Source organism: Simochromis diagramma, unplaced genomic scaffold (genome assembly GCF_900408965.1).
Source record: "Simochromis diagramma unplaced genomic scaffold, fSimDia1.1 OVJJ01000603.1, whole genome shotgun sequence".
NCBI lineage: Eukaryota > Metazoa > Chordata > Actinopteri > Cichliformes > Cichlidae > Simochromis > Simochromis diagramma.
In genome coordinates this window covers 22,386,453-22,408,298 of record NW_024387414.1, presented here as the reverse complement: position 1 = coordinate 22,408,298, position 21,846 = coordinate 22,386,453, and the positions used below count along the sequence as shown (strand labels likewise).

The 21,846-nt window shown below is 39.6% G+C and overlaps 3 protein-coding genes across 3 annotated transcripts; 1 reads left to right on the top strand and 2 right to left on the bottom strand.

Annotated features, from left to right (window-relative positions):
- Positions 1-5,244: 5,244 nt before the first annotated feature.
- Positions 5,245-12,207, bottom strand: nsun3 (NOP2/Sun RNA methyltransferase 3). Its single transcript, XM_040011903.1, has 6 exons — positions 11,800-12,207; positions 10,795-10,898; positions 10,196-10,713; positions 9,734-9,888; positions 8,948-9,069; positions 5,245-8,088 (listed from the first exon to the last, which is right to left on the bottom strand). The coding sequence occupies exons 1-6, from the start codon at positions 11,959-11,961 to the stop codon at positions 7,755-7,757; spliced, it is 1,395 nt and encodes a 464-aa protein (XP_039867837.1). The 5' UTR covers positions 11,962-12,207; the 3' UTR covers positions 5,245-7,754.
- A 1,316-nt stretch (positions 12,208-13,523) lies between these two features.
- On the bottom strand, positions 13,524-16,305 carry LOC120721396 (ATP synthase F(0) complex subunit C3, mitochondrial-like). Its single transcript, XM_040011688.1, has 5 exons — positions 16,188-16,305; positions 15,808-15,900; positions 15,252-15,323; positions 14,306-14,505; positions 13,524-13,872 (listed from the first exon to the last, which is right to left on the bottom strand). Exons 2-5 carry the CDS (start codon positions 15,844-15,846, stop codon positions 13,758-13,760), a joined length of 426 nt encoding a protein of 141 aa, XP_039867622.1. The 5' UTR covers positions 15,847-15,900; positions 16,188-16,305; the 3' UTR covers positions 13,524-13,757.
- A 2,216-nt stretch (positions 16,306-18,521) lies between these two features.
- Positions 18,522-21,758, top strand: rrad (Ras-related associated with diabetes). The gene is made up of 5 exons (XM_040011687.1): positions 18,522-18,803; positions 19,082-19,472; positions 20,089-20,162; positions 20,286-20,490; positions 20,812-21,758. Exons 2-5 carry the CDS (start codon positions 19,100-19,102, stop codon positions 21,087-21,089), a joined length of 930 nt encoding a protein of 309 aa, XP_039867621.1. The 5' UTR covers positions 18,522-18,803; positions 19,082-19,099; the 3' UTR covers positions 21,090-21,758.
- The last annotated feature ends 88 nt before the right edge of the window (positions 21,759-21,846 follow it).

Below are 21,846 nucleotides of genomic sequence, written 5' to 3'. Positions count from 1 at the left end.
AAGCCAGCAAGTACCAACGACCGGATTTGGTGTGTGGTAGTAAAAGGTAAATGAACATTTTTTTAATTATTTGAATATATGTGAGTGCTTGTGTATAAATACACAAACAATACACATATGCTTTCATGCTTTCAGTTGTGTAATTTAAGTGATCTAGGTAGCTCTGTTTTGGAAGTTCAGTTCATGCTAGAAATGTGCTTTGGAGTTTGTACGTGCTTTGTCTCTAGGGGCCACCACATATATTTATGTATAAACATATATAAGTAAAACCACTTTTTTTATATTAGTAATTCCTTTTGTGCATAATTTCATATTATTGTTAATAATAAATTAATTAAAGCAACAAAACAACCTGAAGAGCCGGTTCGGAGCCGAAAGAGCCGGCTCTTTTTAGTGAGCTGAGCCGAAAGAGCCGGTTCTCTAAAAAGAGCCGGAAAGCCCATCACTAAGTGGTAACTCCTAACTGCCCAACTTTTATCAAAATAGAAATAAGACAGAAAAATAGACACGAAAGAGATACTACACACTGCAGCACACATTTCAGTGTGACTGGCTGAATATGAATAATAAATACATTACGTGTAAGTGCTTAAGTGCTAACATAAAATATGATGAATAGACTATTGAATATCCAATCTAAGTGTTTTAAAGGTAGGCTCCAGGAAGGCTCCATTATTCCTGAATTACCTCAAACTACTCTGCAAAAATATGTTCTTTATGTCAGTGTCACCTATTCGATCCTTTAAATACCCTCACCCCTAAAGTTTTCCTTTATGAACTTTTAAAATCATTGATATGAAGAATATCAGTTTTTAATCAGCTGCTTCATACTTCTCTCATCTGACTTCCATTCCCCTTTGGGTGAAGAATCTATTATTCATGCTTTTCCTTCAGTCAAAGCGTGTCCACTGCAACAAGGTTTGAAGTTGGAAAGTTGAACAGAAGTGAAGTAAAAACGCGACGAGGCATCTCAATCTAGGACACCTTTACCGGATGAACAGTCAGATCTTAGGTATGTGTTCCAAAACTGATTCATCCATCCATCCATTTACTTAACTGCTTACCCAGCTTGGGGCTGTAGCCAATCCCAGCTGACACAGAGCAAAAGGCGGAAGACGGGGTACTCAAAGGTGATCTCAAAGGTGAATACTGATGGATTGAAACAACAGATGTGATTAGCATGAGAATTAAGAGTGTGGTTAATTAGCACATCTTGCGTGAGCACAATAAATTTAGGTAACATTTGTATATAAAAACAGCACACACTAACATGTTTTTTTTTAATGTCACTTAAATAGTTAACCATTTTTTGTGGGTATAATAAAGGTCCCACAAAGTCAGCATTTCAGAATATGGACAGGCATTAAGATAAATCCATTAAGTGTACTATTTCTCTACAAGGCAGGGAGCATGTTTTTTAAGTGCTGAATTAGAAAACTAGAATGCGTTAATGAATTGGCATAGATAATTCCCTTGGACCTGTGTTAGACCCAGTCCTTTTAATACCTATGCTCAAACAGGAAAACTAGAGGAATGTGGCTTTTTTATTTTTTTGGTATTGCTCACCATTCTGTTTCTGTAGCCTGACAGAGGGTTCAAAAGTGATTGTGAACCATTCTTAGTAATGTTTAAGTAGTCAGTAGTATCAATTCACAAATGAAAATGGCATACATTTGTGCCCAGTTCTGACCTGCTTTCCAATTTGCATAGAATTTGTGGATAAGTGATAACTCATTACTTAAAACAGAAAAGACTTTTCTTTCAAATGCCACTTTGCTGAAAGGCTTTCGTTTTATATCTCCAGATCAATTCTGTCTTTTCTTTGGATAAATGAGTGTCTAGGCCAGGGTAATCTGTCCTGCCTTCAGCCTGTTAAGCCTGTGCTTTGTCTTCATGCACAGCTGTTATGGATGTCTCTCCTTCCTGACGGCTGCTGAGGTTCATGAGAGGTCTGAGCAAGGATCAACAAAAAAAAACCCAAAACACTCCTCTTGTTGGTATAGTCAGTCAGTGTTGCGGTGCTCTGCTTTTCCAGTTAAACTAAAACTGTGGAAAAGCTTTTAAAAAGTTAGGTCAGGTATGAAATAAACATCTTGCTTTGCAAGATCTTACATTTTGTTCAAGTATTACTTAAACTACTGTATCTATAAACAAGTTTAGCTCTCCTCTAGAGAGCACAGGAGAGTTTAGCTCTCCTCTAGGACACTGATTTTTACTCTCCATTTGAATGTCACTATTATCACCTACAGTTGCTTAGAATATGAAATAAAGCTGGATCGTCTCACTCTCCACTAAATCTCTCCTCCAAAACAACAACATATAAAGTTGCAAGTAGCAATGGCCCAGCAGTTTAGCAGGTGAGAGTAGAAGCTCAATCGGATCATCCAAAAGTGTGCTTGTAAGAACCATAAACTGTATGTCAAAGCTGGACGGAGCATCTGTGTCAATAAATATAAAGCCATTCCAGAAGTTCCTTAAACCTGCATTCTATCTGAAGGCCACCAGATGGCGATAGCTGTGGTTGAAAAAAGCTTTCGGTCTTGACCCCTGTAAGCCCTTTCCTGCTGAGTTTATAGGCTCAATTACCATTTCAGGTCATACTGAATTAAAAATGTATCTCTGTTTTGAGAGTCTTGTCATATTATGTTTTGAAATGGAAGATTTTGCGTGATATGAAGCAGCACACTCATTGGCTAATGGCTTGTCAGTCAAATGTCATCAACCAATGAGTAGCAGCTTCACAGTGAGACCTGCCCTGCCTCATTACTTTTTGTGTTTTTTGGGGGGACGGGTGGGGGGTTTGCTTATCAAAATGCCAACAGCAGAAATGAGGCTTAAAAATAGGAGTCACAAATCAGAGGGTCATATTGAGTTAGTTACGTCCATCAAGACATCCAGGACAATTTTGTGGCTTTTTATTTTGCCTTTATTACATTGTGGAACAGTGAAAATGGGGAGAAAAAGATGCAGAAGACACCCAGCTAAGGGCCATGGATTGGACAAACTTGGACTGCTGCACTGGCCATATGGCATGCGGTCACCTGCTCACCCACTGAGCGAAATCAACGCCCTGGCTTTTATACCTTTTATAGTCCTGATGAAGATGATAAAACAGGATGTGCTTTACGGCATGCAGCATCCTTCATTTTCTCAGTCAAATCCACCAGCCAAATCGGCACTCGAGACTATGTACTGCACCAAGTTTGGCCTTAATTAAAGAAAGTGATTGCAAGCATCATCTGTGTAAGGTTTTGGACTAGATCATGCCAGGGAAAGCTGTGTTTAAACCTTTTTAGGACATCATAGGATTCATCAGAGTCTTTGCAAGGTATCCAATGGTACCTAATTTTTAGAAAAACCAGCCTTAAGTTTTCCAGCTTTGATCTATTGATGGCGCTTAAGTATTTGAGAGACACAAAACATGGTAAAAAAAAAAAAAAAAAACAATCAGCAGGGCTCTACCAATGCAGTGTGCAAATGTCAAAACTTTTAAAGGTATGGCTCTAGGGGCTGCCATAGAGCCCAGTGGCAGAGGAAGAACAAGGAAGATGTAGAAAGAATTGTATGAAAAGTTCAAACACAGTGGGCTCCCCCTCACCTTCACTGGTCAGCCTCTAAGAGCAGAACACTTTTACTTTTGTTTGTCTTATAGTTTCTTTTGCCTTTGGAGTCTGTGTGTATGACAAACGCTTGTAGATAAAAGAGTGGGAATATCTGTGCTTCCTTCTTTTATCTGGAAGTTGTTTCTGTTGCTTTCACTTTCACTTCTATCCCATTAATTTTCCTCTGGCACTGTCTGTCTGTGCTGACAGTGATGATACCTTGTGTTTCTCCAAGCCATAAAGTACATAAGGACAAATTTTACTCTATATGCAGTAAGTCTTCAAATAAAACATAACATTTTTGGAAATGTACTGCATTTGGATTACACAATAAGTTGATGAAGTTTGGACATTTTCTTTCTTTTTTTATTGTCTGTGTGTGTGTGTGTGTACTACTTTGTAGGCTCAAGTCTGCCAGTGTTTGTCTTTTTAGGGGGGAGCCAGTTTGCTCATTTCCTGGCAGGAGTATGTGTGCATGTTTTTTTGTGTTCTGTAATAGAGCCTGATTAAGAAAACATGTGTTTTTAATGCAGATTAACAAAATCCAATCAATTGGCTGACCTCAATTTTTCATTCTGTTCAGACATCGCTCCTCAGAGATTAGTCGCGAAACAATCAATCAAAAGCAGCAATCCTGCTCTCCCTTCCACTGATGGAGTATCGGCAGATGATGATGTTTGAAATGAATGATGGATACCCCAAACGGCACTGAATCTATAGACCCAGTTGTTAGCTGTCCGACACGTTCATCGTCAAATCCTTAAGTTAGACATTTATTTGTTTTACAGGATGTTTCTTCTGCTCACAACCTAATTGGATTTTAGCTACAGAAATAATGAATTGGCCTGTTCAAGTCGGTGCTGTAATATAAAGAATATCATATTATAATGTTCTAAGCAAAAAAATAAATTAGTTGCTGACTTCCTTTGCTTGATTGAGTGGGTTTCAGAGGTTGTTTGCTGAAAACTGCTTGCTGCACCAAGAAACTGGGTTAATGGCAGCAATGAGACTGAAACATGAGGTAAATTTATAGATTGTGGTTGTAGCTTTATAGCTTACACATACAGCGTGCTGCTGAAGAGCTTTCAGTTTGATTTGCATGCTATAGCTGGAATTTCAAATCCATTTTTCATCATGTTTCCATCACTTTAAAATGATGATATACATAAAAATTGTAAAAATAAAATAAAATAAAGGGGTAACGGAAGTAAGGATTAACTTCATGCCACCATGTCCAAACACAGAGTGACAGAGCTGAGTGTAGCTAGACTAAAAAAAAATGGCTTTCTAGCTTTACAGAGCTCAGACCAGATTAGTCTGCTTCGCTATAGTGTCCTCTGGCATTCGGGACTATCCTATGCTCCACATCTCTCTCTCCTTCATTCTATCTACTGTTCTACAGTTCCTCCTCTAATTTTCCCTCCTCCTCTCTCCTTATTGTCAATGACTAGGGTTTTAATGATTATATCTGGCGGTGTCACAAATTAATTCCTGCCTCTCTGGCAAAAAGCTGTTCCCCACCTGATTATGCAAAGCAGGCCTACATTCTCTCCCTTTGAAGTGGAGGAAAAGCTGCTTAGAGATTCTCCCCTTGAGGAAACACTGCAATATGGGGAGCGTCAACAAACCAGGGTTCACACAAAGGTCAGCAATATGGTTAACCCTAATGAAACCCCACTTCATCTCCACATCTCACCACTTTTAAGTTGTGCTGATGTTATGGTAGCGTAATGATTCGCTCATATCAAAGACTGGAGCTATTTTTCGAAGACACTCAAAAGTGGAGCAGAAGTAGGGCGGCCAGTATAAATAGCCATATAAATGCACTCAAATAATGCTTGTGTCTATGGCCACACGGAGTAGTCGGATGAAACCGGTGCAACGCTATTTCAGCAATCACGTCTTTGACGGTGTCTCGGAGGGTTGCTCGGAAGCACCGGCCTTATATATTTGATGCTTCCACACATAACTGCCTTTGCAAGAGCTTATTTTGTCACTCCGTTATGTGCAGAAAGGTTGGAATATATGACTTTTTGTATATTATTGTCTGTGTTTACTGCCAATACGCCTTTTTCTTCTGATCTGAGCAATCACAGGGTGATGAGAAGCTACAAATCTTTCATGAAATATCTACTTTTCACACAAGAAAAGTCCTCCCAGGTAATACATCACTGCAAAATGCAACAGTAACGCTAAAGGGGTGTATGACAGCACATATGAGATTATTTCTGGACAGTGCCGTAGAGCAATAGCAGAAATAAACAGAGAAACTGTGTGTTAATTTGATCATTACTGCTCTTCCTGGCTATTAAACAAATCTCTCAGACAGAAAAACTTTAGTTTCTGGTCGAGTCTGCAAACATTTGGACTTGTTTTTGCATTACTTTGACAACATCCAACATTCACATTGAGTATGGGTGTTTAGACAGAAACTTGAAAAATTCTTTGAGGACTTATGTGAAAAGCAAATAAGGCTTGGAGACGGTGGTGCTTGTCTTCTAATGTCAACTCCCATTCTCTACCATTAAAAGGGAATTTAAAAAGTCGCTTCAAACAGATTAAACTGTGCAGGTGTTTTTAACACAACTCTTACATCATCAGCTCTCTCCATCTTGGTTTCCTTCAGCTTGACTGGGTGGCAGCTTCTTTTCTGCCCGTACTAATAGGGTTTGTCCACAATCAGAGAGGCTAGGACCACCTGGCCTATGAAAGCCTTAGCCACTCAGTTACTATGTGGTTCTCTGCTTGAGCAGCACAAAACTGCATCTGCCATCTCTTTACAAATTCACTCGCTTACTACACTCACCATTGTTTAAGCTATCATGATTTCGTAATTCCTAAATAAACATTTTCTTAATTGGTATTTGTGTGTGCGTGCCTCCCTTGTTGTCATGGCCATGCAGCCCGCTTTGCGACACACGCCTGCACTTCCAAGAAAATAACAGCAGCAGTTCAGACTCAGACACAGACCTGCCAACAGTTTCTGCAATTCTGACAGCTTTGTTCCTCCTGCAGGAAATGTGTGTTGTTGCTTCATTTTTTAATATCTGTCTGAGTGTGTGAGTTTGGGTTTGTATTTTCATTTTAGCCAGCAGCTGAGTGGAGAATATTTTCTAAACACGGCGACGTTACAGATTTACAAGCTTTCTGATGTGTGCGCATGTCCTCTGAACCAAGGTGGTCGTCCTTGTTAACCGCAGAATAGAAAGAAGGTGGATTCAGAGGTAAACAATACATTAATGTTTAATATAGAAAAACTCAGTTTGTTTTTATTGTTGCAGCGGTCACTGGGAGGCACTAACTTATTAGCTTTTTAGCTTATACGGTGAATTTTTTGACTGCTGCTAATTTACATATAGTTTCTGCAGCAATATTGCTGCTGACTGAATATAAAAAGTCCTGTATTCACTCTTGTTTCAATGTGCATTGAGTCACTTCCAAGTTAACCATCGCCCTCTGAGGCTGCTAAATGCTTCATTTAGATAATTTTACTGACAAAGAGCTGATGATGTGAAAACAGTGAAACTGAACCAAAATGATACAGATACAGGGTGGACAAGTAAACAACTGGCTGAAATGAAAAATAAAGCCTTCCTAAGCCTAGGGGGGCAGCAGACCTGTGGAAAAAGAAACTCGTGAGTGATCAGGTGGCTGCTTTCACGCCATTTTCTCTTTATTTCACACAAACTGCCATAAAATACTGCTCACATGTGTTAAGTACTGGAATATTGTCTAAGTTCTGTCTTTGATGCGGATAGCTCGAGGTGAGTTTAACTGATGTGAGCAGCGTTCTATTTTTATTTGCTTAAATCTCCTGCAACACACCCACACACGCACAGAGAAGCCAGCAGCTACAAACAACAAAAAAACTGTAGCTGCAGCACTTATAGTTTAGCAGATGGTTGGTGTTGCACTGTTAAAACAGGAGCATTTATGACTTTCTTAACCACGTTTGTTTTGACACCGATGTCTTTATATCTGCGTGTCTAAACTACTGCTGCTGCTTATTTCCTCTTGCATAATTGGCACAGGTAGGCACTGTGCGTATTTGCAGTGTTTTTAATCTAAATTTTAAATTTGGTGTTTTGCACAAAGTTATTGTGCAAGTTTAGTTATGCCATTTCACTTTTTGTCCCCGTGCATGGTAAGGTTTTATTTCCGTGTTCTAATCCGAGCTAAAAACATGGGTCCCCATGACTTGCCAAGCTGAGGGACCACAAGAATGCCAAGTCTGTGGCGATAAAAGGACACAGAAGCGTCTTGTGTCTTCGGGGTTGCCTCCTGAGTTGTCTGTCCGTGTCCGGGGTTAGAGCTGAACGTAAAGTATTTAGATAAAGGAATGGCAATCTCCTCCCACAGGTCTTCAGCTTCAGCCTCAGGAAAGTCCTTCAGCACCGTCTCAACCACAGAAAAGTTCTCAAAGCTGGACAGAGTGCAGGTTGAATAGACCACAGTGCCCCCTGGACACACCGCCAACAGTGCAGACCTGTAATCAGCAGACAAATATTCCACCTTAGACCTCAGCTAGAATTAAATTGTATCAAAGAATATGCTGTAACCATTCAACCAACCAATACACATTTTCACTTTAAAAAACTGTATATGCTGTTTCTATATTGTGCTTGTTGGTGTTATTTGACTGATTTAACTGCAGTCTGATCTGCAAACTACAACTAAAACTGCAACTGCTACAGCTTCCATTTGACTCTCCAAGCTATTTTGAGTTGGAGACCTGAAACAAAGTTTATTTACCATCCAATCTACCTGAAATCTTTTTTTTCAGGGGGTTTGTAATTTTACTGACGGTTGGTGCAGTGTTTAGCAAAGTCACCTCTTAGTAAAATGGTCCTTGGTTTGAACACAAGAGACATCTAGGGTCTTCCTGTGTGGAGTTTGTGTTCTCTCCGGGTTCTCCAGCTTCCTCTCACGGTCCAAAATCATGCTTCTTATGTTAAGTGTTGATTCTAAATTGACTGTAGATGTCCTATAATAACTGGGACAGGCTCCAGCTGGATAACCGGTTAAGTAATGGATCACTTCCTCCCTGACTGATCCTTTCTCACCTCTCATCTTTCTTGATTATCTAATTACTTATTTAATAACGATGTTCCCACAGCAGTTCTGCTAAATCCAGTTACTCTTCATTTCTTGATCTACAAGTTTAGAACTTATCTCTCATTTGTATTCACTACTGGACTACGGTACCTTCCCTTCATTCCTTCAGTGCATTTTAATTGCGTGCTCATTAGGATAGTGAATGTTTTTTTTCTCAACCTGTAGAGATATTAGAGTACCATAAGGCTAATGCATAAGCAGGAATTTCCAATGTCAGAATGGGTGCTTACCTAAGCAGCTGTGCTTGGAGTGAAGGAAGCCTGGCTCTCTCCTTCAATCTTTGTTCCCCCTGCTGGCTGTTGCACGAATACAGCCAGCTCCTGTCATTAGAACATGGAGCATCAACCAAAACCTACGGCAGCGAGAGAAAGGAATGCGAGTAGTTGGTGCCCATGTCAAAGAGGAAACGCAAGGGAATAAGAAAATGTAAGGAAAATGAAAAATGCTGCAGGTGCCTAAAATAATCCACATAAATGTCACTTTCCCCACGGCACCTGAGCCATCAACAGACCAGTTTTGGTCAGTGGAGGTGGAAGATAAATTTCCCCTAAAAACCAAACCATTACCATTTAAATAAAACTGAATAAAAGACAACAGCTTTGAAGTTTTTACATCTGAACTTTGAACCTTTCAACAAGTTTGTTCTCAGATTTTGGAAATCCTTCAAAAAAGCTCCTCTGCATTTTGTTTGCACTCTATTACCTTTCAGTCTTTTTTCCCCTCCTACGGTGCCTTACTCTAACTCTTTTTAGCCCTTTTCCTTTTTTCAATATTGTGTTCCAATATGAGTCACTTTGAGTTCTTTGATTCCTCCCAGCTATTTGTCTGCTTCTTCTTGGCTCCTAGTTTGAATAAACAGTTTTCTTTTTTTTCCTCTCTGCTGAGTTTATTAGTTTCTGTTCAAAGGCTTGCTGTCCTCATTCATTTGTAGCTGTGGCCTTGGAAAATAAGTGTCACCCCATTTTACAGGACAAAATCACATGCTGCCATAAACATGATAGGATTTCTTTGCCAACCTTGTCATATAAACCCGCTTCGCTCTGCCCAAAAGACCGTCCGTCCTGTGCAGACACAATCACTCTGCTTTTTAGTGAGTGAGGCAAAAATGACTCCAGGGTTTTGGCAAGCCAGTCCCGTCTGTGAAGATCTGGTTCATTACAGCAGAGAAGCGCTGGAACACAGCACAGGGCAGCATTACTGATTATAGTATTCAATGCAAATGGGTTATTCGCAGCAGACAAAAATATTCCTTACAATCATCTGCAGCGACTTAGATGCAAAGTGTGTGTTTAATATTCAAAATAAAAGCCAACATGTTTCTTTTTCCCCCAAGTTCTTTTTACCAAGCACACATAATCTGGAAAAAAGGCTACACTGTGAACATCCCTTTACTAATAGAGTAATTCATTTGGGGTTGTTTTAATCCGATTAAGTATAAATAAAATCAAAATAAAGTCTTCTAAAAATGTCTCTTTTACCTGGGCTCGCACTTTGCATTATGGCTAAGGCTTTCCCCCCAGGAGCAGAGCAAAGATCCAGAACCTTTTCGCCATCTTTGACTTGCAAAGCCAGCACTGGAAGCAAGGATGCAGCATTGAGGAGGTAGTACTGCTTCAGCTGGCCAGGCCTGTGAGCCTGAGAGGGAAATCGCAGGGGGGACGGGTGGATGTAGCACTGTAATGAAGGAGGAGGAAAACTGAGGGCGGGTTCTGACTGAGAGTCCTGACCGAGTGCAAAGGAGCTGTTGTCAGACTGGGGATGGGGGTCACCTGGAGAGCCCTTGGAAATGCAGAGAGTTGACAGAGTATCTTTTCCTTCTTGGTATTTAGAATTTAACACCGTGGAGGGACCATTAGAATGCAGCACTGAGACATCTGTTTGTGGCAACAATGTGGAAAAGCCCTGGGCTCGAAGAATCTGTGCAATGCCTGTCACTGCAGTGAAGCGATTGAGCATGATGCCATACTGCCATGACTGAGGGTCCAGCAGCACTTCTCTGAGGGACAGAATTAATCTCAGTTTGGAAAAGGTGGAATTACTGTCCACGTGCATAATGATTATTTCAGGTGAAATTTACCTTGCATATGGCCACAAGTCACCAAGTTCCTCACTGTACTGCTGGTCAAAGTGATCGAGCACTGGTTGACACAAAGTTCTTTGCTTCTTGTGCCTTTTTGTTACCTATTACATGAAGACCAGGCAGAAATAAAATTAGGCAAATCTATACAAAGTAAACTTAAAATCCACTTTAGGCACATTTCTGCTTAGACGTTGAAAGTCCCACTCAGATAAAAACTTTTTTAGACCACTATCTCAGGAAACACATCTTAAATAAACACTACATACACTGATAAATGTACAATTTTTAATTTGTTATTCTATTTTCCAGCTCAATAGTTTATGTACAAAAATAACTGATGTACATTCAAGTTTTGCTGATGTTCCCTTTAGGTTATGGAAGAGTGAAGTTACAAAAAAAGAAAAAAGAAGAAGAACTAGGGTCTTATACAGCAGCTACCCCTGGTGGATATCCAGTGTAAAATCAACCATGGGAGGTTTGACTGTACGTATTACATGTAGATCTGGTCAAATTTATTATCCCAACTAGCCTGATGGGGCTTTGACGTCCATCTTTATTGATACTTTGGATAACTACAAGAATCTGAGTCAACTGATTTAAATAGCTATGAGTTTTTATTGCAGTAAATACAACAATATTTAAAAACGCGAAAACTAGCATTGTAACTAATAAAAAACATGTTATTAAAACATTTTATTTAACATTAACATTTACAAAAACTAAAAATTTAATTGGGACGAGCAAGCACACTCTGGAAACTGAAACTAGGCTGGGTTGAAAAAAACAAAAAAAAAAAAACAAGACGAAATTAAAAAATCTGATTAAACATAAATAATGAAATACAAAACTATAATAACTACGCTGCTTTTATTCCCTCTGAAAACAAGCAAATAATAGATTTTTAAATTAAGAATTTTCTATTTTGTTGAAAAAAGTAAAAAGTAAATGACAAACACTGGGGGGGGAAAGTAGGATACATCATATTCCCTGATGTTTGTTTACCTGGTTATTTCGGGGATCCTCTGGATTAAGCTGCTGAGATACATTATCGCGGTCTGTGTGACAGTTACACCAGCGACACCGCCACAAACGTGTCGGCGTTAACTTCTTAGTTTTAAAGCTAGATTTTCTCCAGATACGGCACAACTGCGTTACTGAAAACATTTAGCCCGTCTTATTGATACTGCACAGCTGACACGTCCGAATTTATTTTCGGCAACGTTCAAATCTATTTAACACAAAAAACACAGGCGAACACTAAAACTAACGAGTACGTTCCTCAAATCCTTCCCCTCACTACAAAAACGGTGCTTTAGTTCCACCTATTAAACCGGAAAACTGTTGTCGTTGGTAAGGGTGTAATAATGGACTCAAACCTGGCGGAGACAGGTTGACCTAGAAAATATCCAAGCATTTAAAAAAAAAAAAAAAAAAAAGCATTAGACCCAGGTGAGGAAGGACTTGTGTGTGTCTACATAACGTACAATGTCAGACTCAGGTCGTTTGGAGTGGAGGGCCCACTCCTGAAGACCTTCTATGACTCTGTTGTGGCTTCTGCTATCTTTTATGGCGTGGTCTGCTGGGGCGGCAGCATCTCTGCTGGGGACAGGAAGAGACTGAACAGGGTGATCCGAAGGGCCAGCTCTGTTCTAGGATGCCCTCTGGACCCAGTGGAGGTGGTGAGTGACAGGAGAACGGCGGCTAAGCTGTCATCCCTGTTGGACAATATCTCCCACCCCATGCAGCAGACTGTGACAGCACTGAGCAGCTCCTTCAGTGGGAGACTGCGGCACCCACGGTGTGGGACGGAGAGATTTCGCAGGTCTTTCCTCCCCACTGCTGTCAGACTCCATAATAAAGACTTTAACTGATCAAGCACACACATCCATACATATGCAATAATACTAAGTGCAATAATCCTTTCTGTCATCGTTGTATTTTTTACTCAGTTGTATATAGTATTTGTATTTGTATTCTATTTTTATCTTATTGTATATTTATTTTATTTTATTCTATTCTGTACAGTTGTGTACTGTATTTATCCTTATTGTATTCTAATTTTTGCCTCATAACTTTTGCACTGTCCACTTCCTGCTGTGACAAAACAAATTTCCCACGTGTGGGACTAATAAAGGTTATCTTATCTTATGTCAAAGAACCGATTTTAAATGGAAATTCTAGGAACTCTGTTAGCAGCATAATCTGAGGGATTTATCTAGTCTCAGTGAGGGTCAAATTATTTAGTTTCAAATAGACGCAATATAGCAGTTCTACAACCATCTATAACATATGGTGGAGCCTCTGCCATGGTTTGGGGGTTCAGTTTATCCATAGATGTGTGGAATTGAGTCAGATTTTGATCATCTGATTGACTATGAGACACACACACACACAGCGCAGTAAAAGCATACCTGGATAGAAAAAACAGAATTTGAACACTGTCGATCATGGACTGGCCTCTCCAGAGATCGGACCTCAACATTTTTTGCCTTTGTGTTGTATTTCCATTTAGGTTTAGACATTTCAATAAAACGCTGCACCCATTTCCATGGGTATAATCTAAATAAATAAGCTACATTTTCTTTTAAATCACTTCATTCCACAGCTTGGCATTACAACAGTACAAGTTTCTTTTAAAAGGGAACAGGTCCATGATCCTAGCAGGTATCCCCCCCATTATGTTTATTGAAACCCCTCCCACCTCCCCTCACAAATGTACAAAAACATTTGAGGAATTAAACATTTTATTTCTGTTACTGGTTGCATGTTTGTTAACAAAAACGGCTGATTAAATATACAACGAGGACACAACAGTCCTTGAAATGTTTTGCCAGAGTTTCATACGTGAATGGATTCATATCTTTCAAGAACACAAAGATAAACATGATAACCAGCAATCACACAGCTGTTCAAACTGCTTATTCTTGTTAACATTGTGAGTTATCCTTTCACAGCTGGTTTTACATGGCGAACAGAATGAGGAATGCAACCATCAGACAGAAGAGACCCATAGCTTCAGACAGAGCGAAGCCCAGGATGGCGTAAGAAAACAGCTGCTGCTTCAGAGAGGGGTTCCTGTGAAGACAGAGGGGCCAGTGAGATCAAGTAGTGCTGATGCCTAAGAACTACAGCTAATGAGGCATGTTTAGACCAAAGTTTTCCAAGATTGGCTTGGCTGAAAGCACAATCAATAATTAGTCAGTGCTAAATAAGTCTTTAATATCTTATTTTCACCAACAGACATTATTCCTCTAACTTCACTTTTCCAGTGATTTTAAGTGATGCCATTTAGAATGAAGTATGCCAAGTATCTTTTGGTTTTATAATTAATCACCAAATGGCAGAAATCTACTCAGGTCTCCTCTTTCTTTTGTCATTACCTGTTCACTAGGTCACATTATTTTAAGAACTTGGGTATTAAGTAAACAAGACTAAAACGTTCTCTTCTCGACAGTAAAAAATAAAATAAATGGCCTCATTACTACTACAGGGGACTTGTTAAATTTACCTGGCATATCCAATGATAAGGCTGCCAAACACTGTCCCAATTCCGGCTCCAGATCCAGCGACTCCCACAGTGGCAGCTCCTGCTCCAATGAACTTGGCAGCAGTGTCGATGTCACGGCTCACGGCGCTGGTTTGGAATCCCCGCAATGCCACTTGCTGCTGGGAGACACCGCCGCTCAGTGGTGCCAGAAGCGAAGCAGTCTGAAAAACAACCACCAAACTATCAAACACAATAATTCCCACACAGTAAAGTTTACTTCTAATGCAAGCATTACTTCTGCTAAAAATTTAGACCTATCAAATAAGACTTCTCTAAAGAAAACTTATTTTAAGATGTACTACATCTAGCTTCTAATCGTACCTCATCACATTATGGCCCATTTTTGTGGGAACATGAAGATTTATCGTTATAAAATTTAGTTAGTTAGTTATTGAGATTCTCATTTAACTTTAATAACCCCCACATGGAGTTTTCCCCATTTGAAGATTATTATAGTTGTATATTTATAACAGAAATACACAGATGCACAGTGTGTAGGGTTGCAAAAACAAAATGGAAGAAGTTTCATACACTCTTGTTCTGTTTGTTGTTTCATAACAATGAATTAGTCATTTTTGCTTTGGCTCTGACCAAAGACAGCATGTTAAATCTACCCGATTACGATATGTGGCCATAATTCCACAGTTAACAATTCAATATACAGTTCAGCCTGCAGAAATGTTTCTTTGGGATAATGTGAGCAGGGTGGCACTATTTGTTGGTAATAAAAACAATCAATGTGCTTCTTTGTTAGAAGATCTCAAATATATATGCAACTACTGCTACTACTACCGTTTAACTTAAAATAAAACAAATCTGTATTTTACCTTTTCTATTTTTTGCACAGTGTTAATATAGAAAATGACAAATGTCACTTGATGAATGGTGTGCTCTGCGGGCAACTCACCTCTGCTCTCCTGCTGTCTGACACTACTGCTGCTGAGAGCGGTCTGTACAGCGCCCTGGATCCAGCACGGACCTGTGTTAGAGGGGGGAAAAGTGTTTTGACATGATTCGCCATAATTTATGCTAGAACAGCATTAGAAAGACCTACATCAGCTGCAGTGACAAAGCATATGCATATCTATCTCTCTATATCTATCTATATCTATCTATATATCTATATATCTACAAGTCAATAACAGAGACCCATTAAAATGTTTCTCTTGATTCTCTTTTCAAGCCTTACATGGAATACGTTATATCCTTTAGATTACGTTTGTGGACTTGGAGGAAATGATGGAAAACCAACACAGTGAGCTTCCTCCTGATTAGAAGCTAGGACGTCCTTGTAGGTATGAGCATTAGCTAACTTTAGCAGAGGGTCAAAGACTGCTTCGCAGCCAGTGTTAGCAGACTACTTTATAATAATTTACAATGACGGAAGTGCAGCTAACAATACTCAATCAGTAAACAGGCGCAGTTTAGCGATTATCAGTTTTCATTCATTCAATCAAACTGACCAGAGAGGGCGTGGAGACGAACTTAGAGCAGGCATACATTACGATGGGACGTTCTGGTCAGGTCACCCACAGCAGCTGGAGTTTATCCGAAGTCTACAGATAAAAACACATGAAACACAAAAAACCAAAGCGTTAGCTATTTGACACTGCGCCTTTTGCTAAACAACCAAGTACAAAGTCTGCAAAAATCAGGTAGACACGCAATTAAGGTCAAGAGGAGAAAAAAACCGCACAATACCGCTAAAGGCAAGTTAGCTGAAAATCAGACAAGCTACACGACGCTGTGAATAATAGACTACAAAAATACGTAGCAACAAAGAACACTTAAGAGCATATATTTAATTCAAACCCAGTTTCTGACAGAGGAGGCTAGCACTCACCGGTTTGCAGTAGAGGTCGAACGCACGAGAGGCTTGCGCATGTGCAATGTCACATTTATTGGTTGGTTTCCGGTGTCATGGGAAAAAAGTGATTTCCGGTATCTGCCAAAAAGTGATCACCGGCATTAAAACTTTTGTAAATGACTTGTTGGCGTATAATCTGTCCAATATGTCTCAAATATATCTCTCATGATTTATATCAATGCATTTTCGTCCAGGAGAAAATTCTTGTTACATGGTAGAAACTGCAATTACTTTTTGGCAAAGTGACTTTATGTACTGACCTGAATAAATGTCACTCACATAAAAAAAAACAAAAAAAAAATTTTCAAGAGAGATCAGGCTGAGAAATATGATCCGGCTGCAGAAATTGCAACAAACGTAAGATAAGAGTTCTAGAAATATATTTTAAGTCGCCAAAAGTACTTGGTTGATGCTAATGTAGATAAAATAACGCAAAGTCATTAAGATAACAAAACTGGTAATTCATGTATCTTATAACTCTTTCGCAAATCGTGGTGGATACAGTATACTTACTAATATAAGCAACTGACAGAAAATTGACATGAAAAACACAGGAATATCAGAAATCACCTCAGAAGGAAGCATTATAAAAACTTTCTGTCAAATCCAAAGTTCTGTACTGTTTTTACTGAAATTCATTTATTTATTTATTTATTTATTTTACTAATGTTTATTCAGTTACTAAATCTATGCATCTTATATGGCTTTATTTTTTATACAAATTCGTTGTATTTGTGTTATGGCCAATAGATGGCGACATGATGTCTCATCTGAGAAAGGCATGTGTCACATTTGCTATACTTGTTATTTACACATTTTGGGTTGCTGATTTAAAAAATAATGTCAGTTTTTTTTTCTCATTTTGTTGTTTCACAAGTGGCAATTAGAAGCACGATCCAGATATTTTTATTATTATATTTTTCTATATCTTTGAATGTTTCACTGCATCCAGTGAGTGGAGGCTGTTCCTTGTCTGTACAAATGCCAGTCTAAAAGGTGTCCTACTTAAAAGCGGCAATTACTCTGCATCCGTGGGAACTGTTCATTCTGTCCAGTTAACAGAAATACCTGAGAATATGGAAACTGTGTTGGAGAAGCTGAAATATGATGAGAACAAGCTGGACTTAATTTTTTAAAAATAAGTATTTGTGACTAACTGTGTGTGATTTTTTTCCATTTGTGTTTTAAACATCATTCAGATACATAATATCAGCTATTTTCTGGAAAAGAGTATAAATCCAGGGTGGTGTAGTGATGGTTTGTTTTTTCAGGGTGGTGTGAACTAAACTATACTTGATTATGTAATGTTGAAAGATTTAGTTTCTTTAATAGTGAAAATTACAGTGGAAAAATGCAAACATCAGCAGAAGTAATACTTAAGTCACACTCATTGTGCAGTATTATAATATTAAACACCTGGCACACTATAGTCGAGTTCAAAAGGTTCAACTGTAATGCCTGCACGTAACCACAAGAGGGCAGAAACGCACCATTCAGAGTTTACAATATGCACTTGAACGTGACACTTAACATTATCACTACCAGCCGTGCCGTCATGCTTTTGGCCTGATATTCAGCCAAATAATTATGCAGAATATGCTGGATCCATGTTTAGCATATCAATACATCCAGACGTGAAATATAGAAAACTAAGGCTTTCTGCGTCTCTCCTTTAGCACTAGAAATAGCCTCCACACACACCATTTAAAGCCTTTTTGCACAGTCAAACAGTATAACCAGAATAACGGGTAAAGATTAGACCTGGCTGCTTAAGAGGAGGCGCCTACAAATTCAAGGACGGTTTTGATGATTGCATCATTTATTTCATCGTGGAAAGACCAAGGTGGTGGGATATATGGAGTATAATCCACCACCTACAGTGTATTAAAATTTTATGCATTTATAGCACCGTTTAAAAATGCTCCGAAAATTTAATTTAAATGTGGTAGTATGAAGCCCTAGTCTAATTACAAATATTTAGATTTTTATAGAAAGTATGTATTATATTATATTATATTATATTATATTATATTATATTATATTATATTATAACAACATATCATTCTCATGATATTACATACATATAGCATTGACCACCGCGCTGTGGCCACGATGCTCATAGATCAGATCAGTTGGATCCAGACAACACATTTCGTTAAGATAATTAATTTAGTGTGTGAACCTGAACACACTTGCATCGTAACGATGTGAGGCTATAACATCCCACCTATACCATCTCCTAGATATATATCAAATATTTATACTCCAGCTTTAAGTGGGTTTCCCCTCTTCAAAGTCTCATCTCTGGCCGCCCCCTCAGAAGTAAGCTCCATTTGAGGATGCGGAAGGGAGATTCCTCAGCTCTTCCAATCATACACCCCCTCCGCAGCATGATGTTACCGTTACGCACCACTACAATAAACGGAGACGCGAGTCTCCGGGGCGAATCCCTACTACGTCACTCTACTCCTGTATAAATAACCCGAGCAGCGACTCTGATCAGACTCGAGCAAAAACCGCTTTTCGGCTACAGCAACTTTTTATACCAAGGATTACTGGATTGCCTTCGTTGGATTTAATTTTCAGCACCGAGTAAGTGTTTTTAAGGGGCCGCTGGGGAGAGATTTCAAGCTTTGGTTAGATTTTGACCTTTTTTGTGAATAAACATGTGGGCAGGTCAGGTCGACCATTTTTATATATATTTACTTTAAATGTGGGATAACAGCTTTTATTTTACAATATGACTTACAATGGTAAACATATTTGTAAAATGATCTCCCACTGTATTTCTGTGCAGACCTTGATAGCGCTTCTTTCTTTAAATGTGGCTGAAATGATCGCAAATTTACGCATGGCACATCTATCCACAGATCCTCGATAGAAGCACAATGACTTTGAACAAGGGTGACAAATTGAGGAACATGGACAAGAGGAGAGGCAGCGTGCCCTTCCCAATGAATTTACCCAATCTACACAGGAGAAGCATGCCCGTGGACGACCGCGACCTGCGCGCCACGACGCCACAGACGGGACAGACCGACGAGCTGTCCAATTTACTGCGGTGCACGTCCTACTCCCCAAGCGAGCAGCACCGTGGCAGCTACGCCTCGGACTCCTCCGACTCGGTGATATCCACCAGCAGCGAAGCGGACTCCCAGGTGTACAAAGTGGTTCTCCTCGGGGAGCACGGTGTCGGCAAGTCCAGCCTGGCGCGCGTCTTTGGAGGAGTTGAGGATGCTAGTCACGACTGCGATGAAGCAGGTAAATGGTGATGCTGGGGATGAGTCATCAACCATAGCAACCCACACTCTCAGACACACACAATGAAGATGTTTCATTGTCTGTGAAGATATGTAATAAATGGGCATGCCAACGGCTGCTTTATTTTATTTTATACAATACTGAACAAACACTAAAATATATAGAAGGACGGTTATGACATATTTTAAAGTAATATTACTTTTTAAGTGCACTATTACAATTTACATCGCCACACTTATTTTCAGTAGATTTAAAACAAATGCTGCAGTTTTTTAAATTACAGAAAGGCTGCACTAAAGCTGTACAATTCAGTATTATATGAGGACTTTGCATGCATTGATTATTGCTATTTCCACATACAGTGCGGCACCAGCTGTCAGAAGCACACCCAATAGCACTATGTGAAGGGAAACTACAAAAGGCCAGTGATGGCGTGATCACAAACTGTGATCTGGTTTAATGAGTAGACTCAGAAAGAAAAAAAAAAGTGCCAAAAATCAGAGTGGAAAAAAAATAGCAGCAACACACTTTGACAGCAAACACGATTGCTCAGATAAAAGACACTTTGCTCTCCCTGCCAGTGTGTAACACAACACATTTATTTTTCCTCCCTTAGGAAACACTTACGATAGATCTATGTTGGTGGATGAAGAAGAGGCATCCATCGTGTTGTATGACATCTGGGAACAGGTGAGACTTATATATTATTAATGAAGTGTTTGTCCATTTGCATTGATTCAGGGATTTTGAAATTGTAAAAGGTGCATTCAGCCATGTATGATGTTAAATTTAGTCTCTGTTTCTTTCCTGAAGGATAACAGCCAGTGGTTGAAGGACCAGTGCATGAGAATGGGAGACGCCTACATCATTGTGTATTCAGTGACAGACAAATCAAGCTTCGAGAAGGCATCGGAGCTCCGCATTCAGCTGCGCCGTGCCAGACAGTCAGAGAACATTCCCATAATCCTTGTGGGCAACAAGAGTGACCTGGTGCGGTCCAGAGAGGTGTCCGTAGATGGTAAGTGAGATTAATAAACTCGATCCTAAAATGTGCAGTCAGGGGAGGTAGATTTGAATCCACTTGACTAAAGCCTTGCTTGAGGCATTTCAAGACAGAATCTGACAGATGGTTGAGCTTCACTGATTTTGCTAGGGTCAATCCACTTTTCACAGCTGACTGCTCAGGTTGATTCAGGTTCCTCTGCAGCTCAAGCAATCTGCCAGAGATTTGCCGCTTTCATGACTTAGGGCTAATTCGTCATCTCTAAGCTTACAGTTTTCCATTTCAGTGTGAACTTTCTCAGGGTTTTAATCTTCTTTCCTGTGTTCTGCATTACAGAAGGAAGTGCCTGTGCAGTGGTATTCGACTGCAAGTTTATCGAGACGTCTGCATCACTTCACCACAATGTGCAGGACCTGTTTGAGGGCATCGTCAGACAGATCCGTTTGAGAAAAGACAGCAAGGAGGAGAACGCCCGGCGCATGGCCAACTGCAGACGCAGAGAGAGCATCGGCAAGAAGGCTAAAAGGTTTTTGGGTCGCATGGTCGCACGCAAGAACAAGAAAATGGCTTTCAGGCAGAAGTCAAAGTCCTGCCATGACCTAACAGTTCTCTGAGTGACAGATGGGATAGAAGGACAATTTTTTCCCCCTTGGCCTCTGAAGACCAGATGCTGTGTGTTTTAACACTAACCCAAAAGGACTAACAGAACTGTACTGAAATATATTTTTGTTTTCTAGACATCAACCAAAAGCAAAAAGAAGCTATTGTTAATGAAATGACTGATGTTGTTTGAGTTATATCATGGTGATAACCTGCATTTATTTTATTGTCTGCCTTAAACACATTGTCATCAGTATGTATGAAAAAAAAAATCCACAAAGGCTTGTTATTTCTATGTGCTGCGAAATTGCCTTGCGGTTAGGTTAATGTTGTGCCCTTTAACTAAATGGGTAGGGGGTGGGGGGGTGATGTATATACTAATATTTGAGTCACGCTGAAGGCAACATACATCTCATTGTATTGTAAGACAAGGCAAAGGATAATGATGATAGGTATTCTGGAGTCATATTTTACTTGAAGTGTGGTACGCAGGTTCGTGCCTCGGCAGAGTTACTGAGGACTATTCAAAACATCTGTTATTCTATGTTTTTTTTCCCATAACGCTGAATTCAGGTTGTGAATGTCTGAGTAAAGCAATAAGTTATACTAGTCTTGTGAATTTTGACATGATTTGAAAATTCTTTTTACGTTGAGTTCCTTTTTCAATAAAATATAAAAAACAATCCATAAACTGCCTTCTGTCTTTAATCCCAAGGCACCGAGGCATTCAGCGTAACGCAGCAGAAATTGAGTAAATGTGGACGTACATCC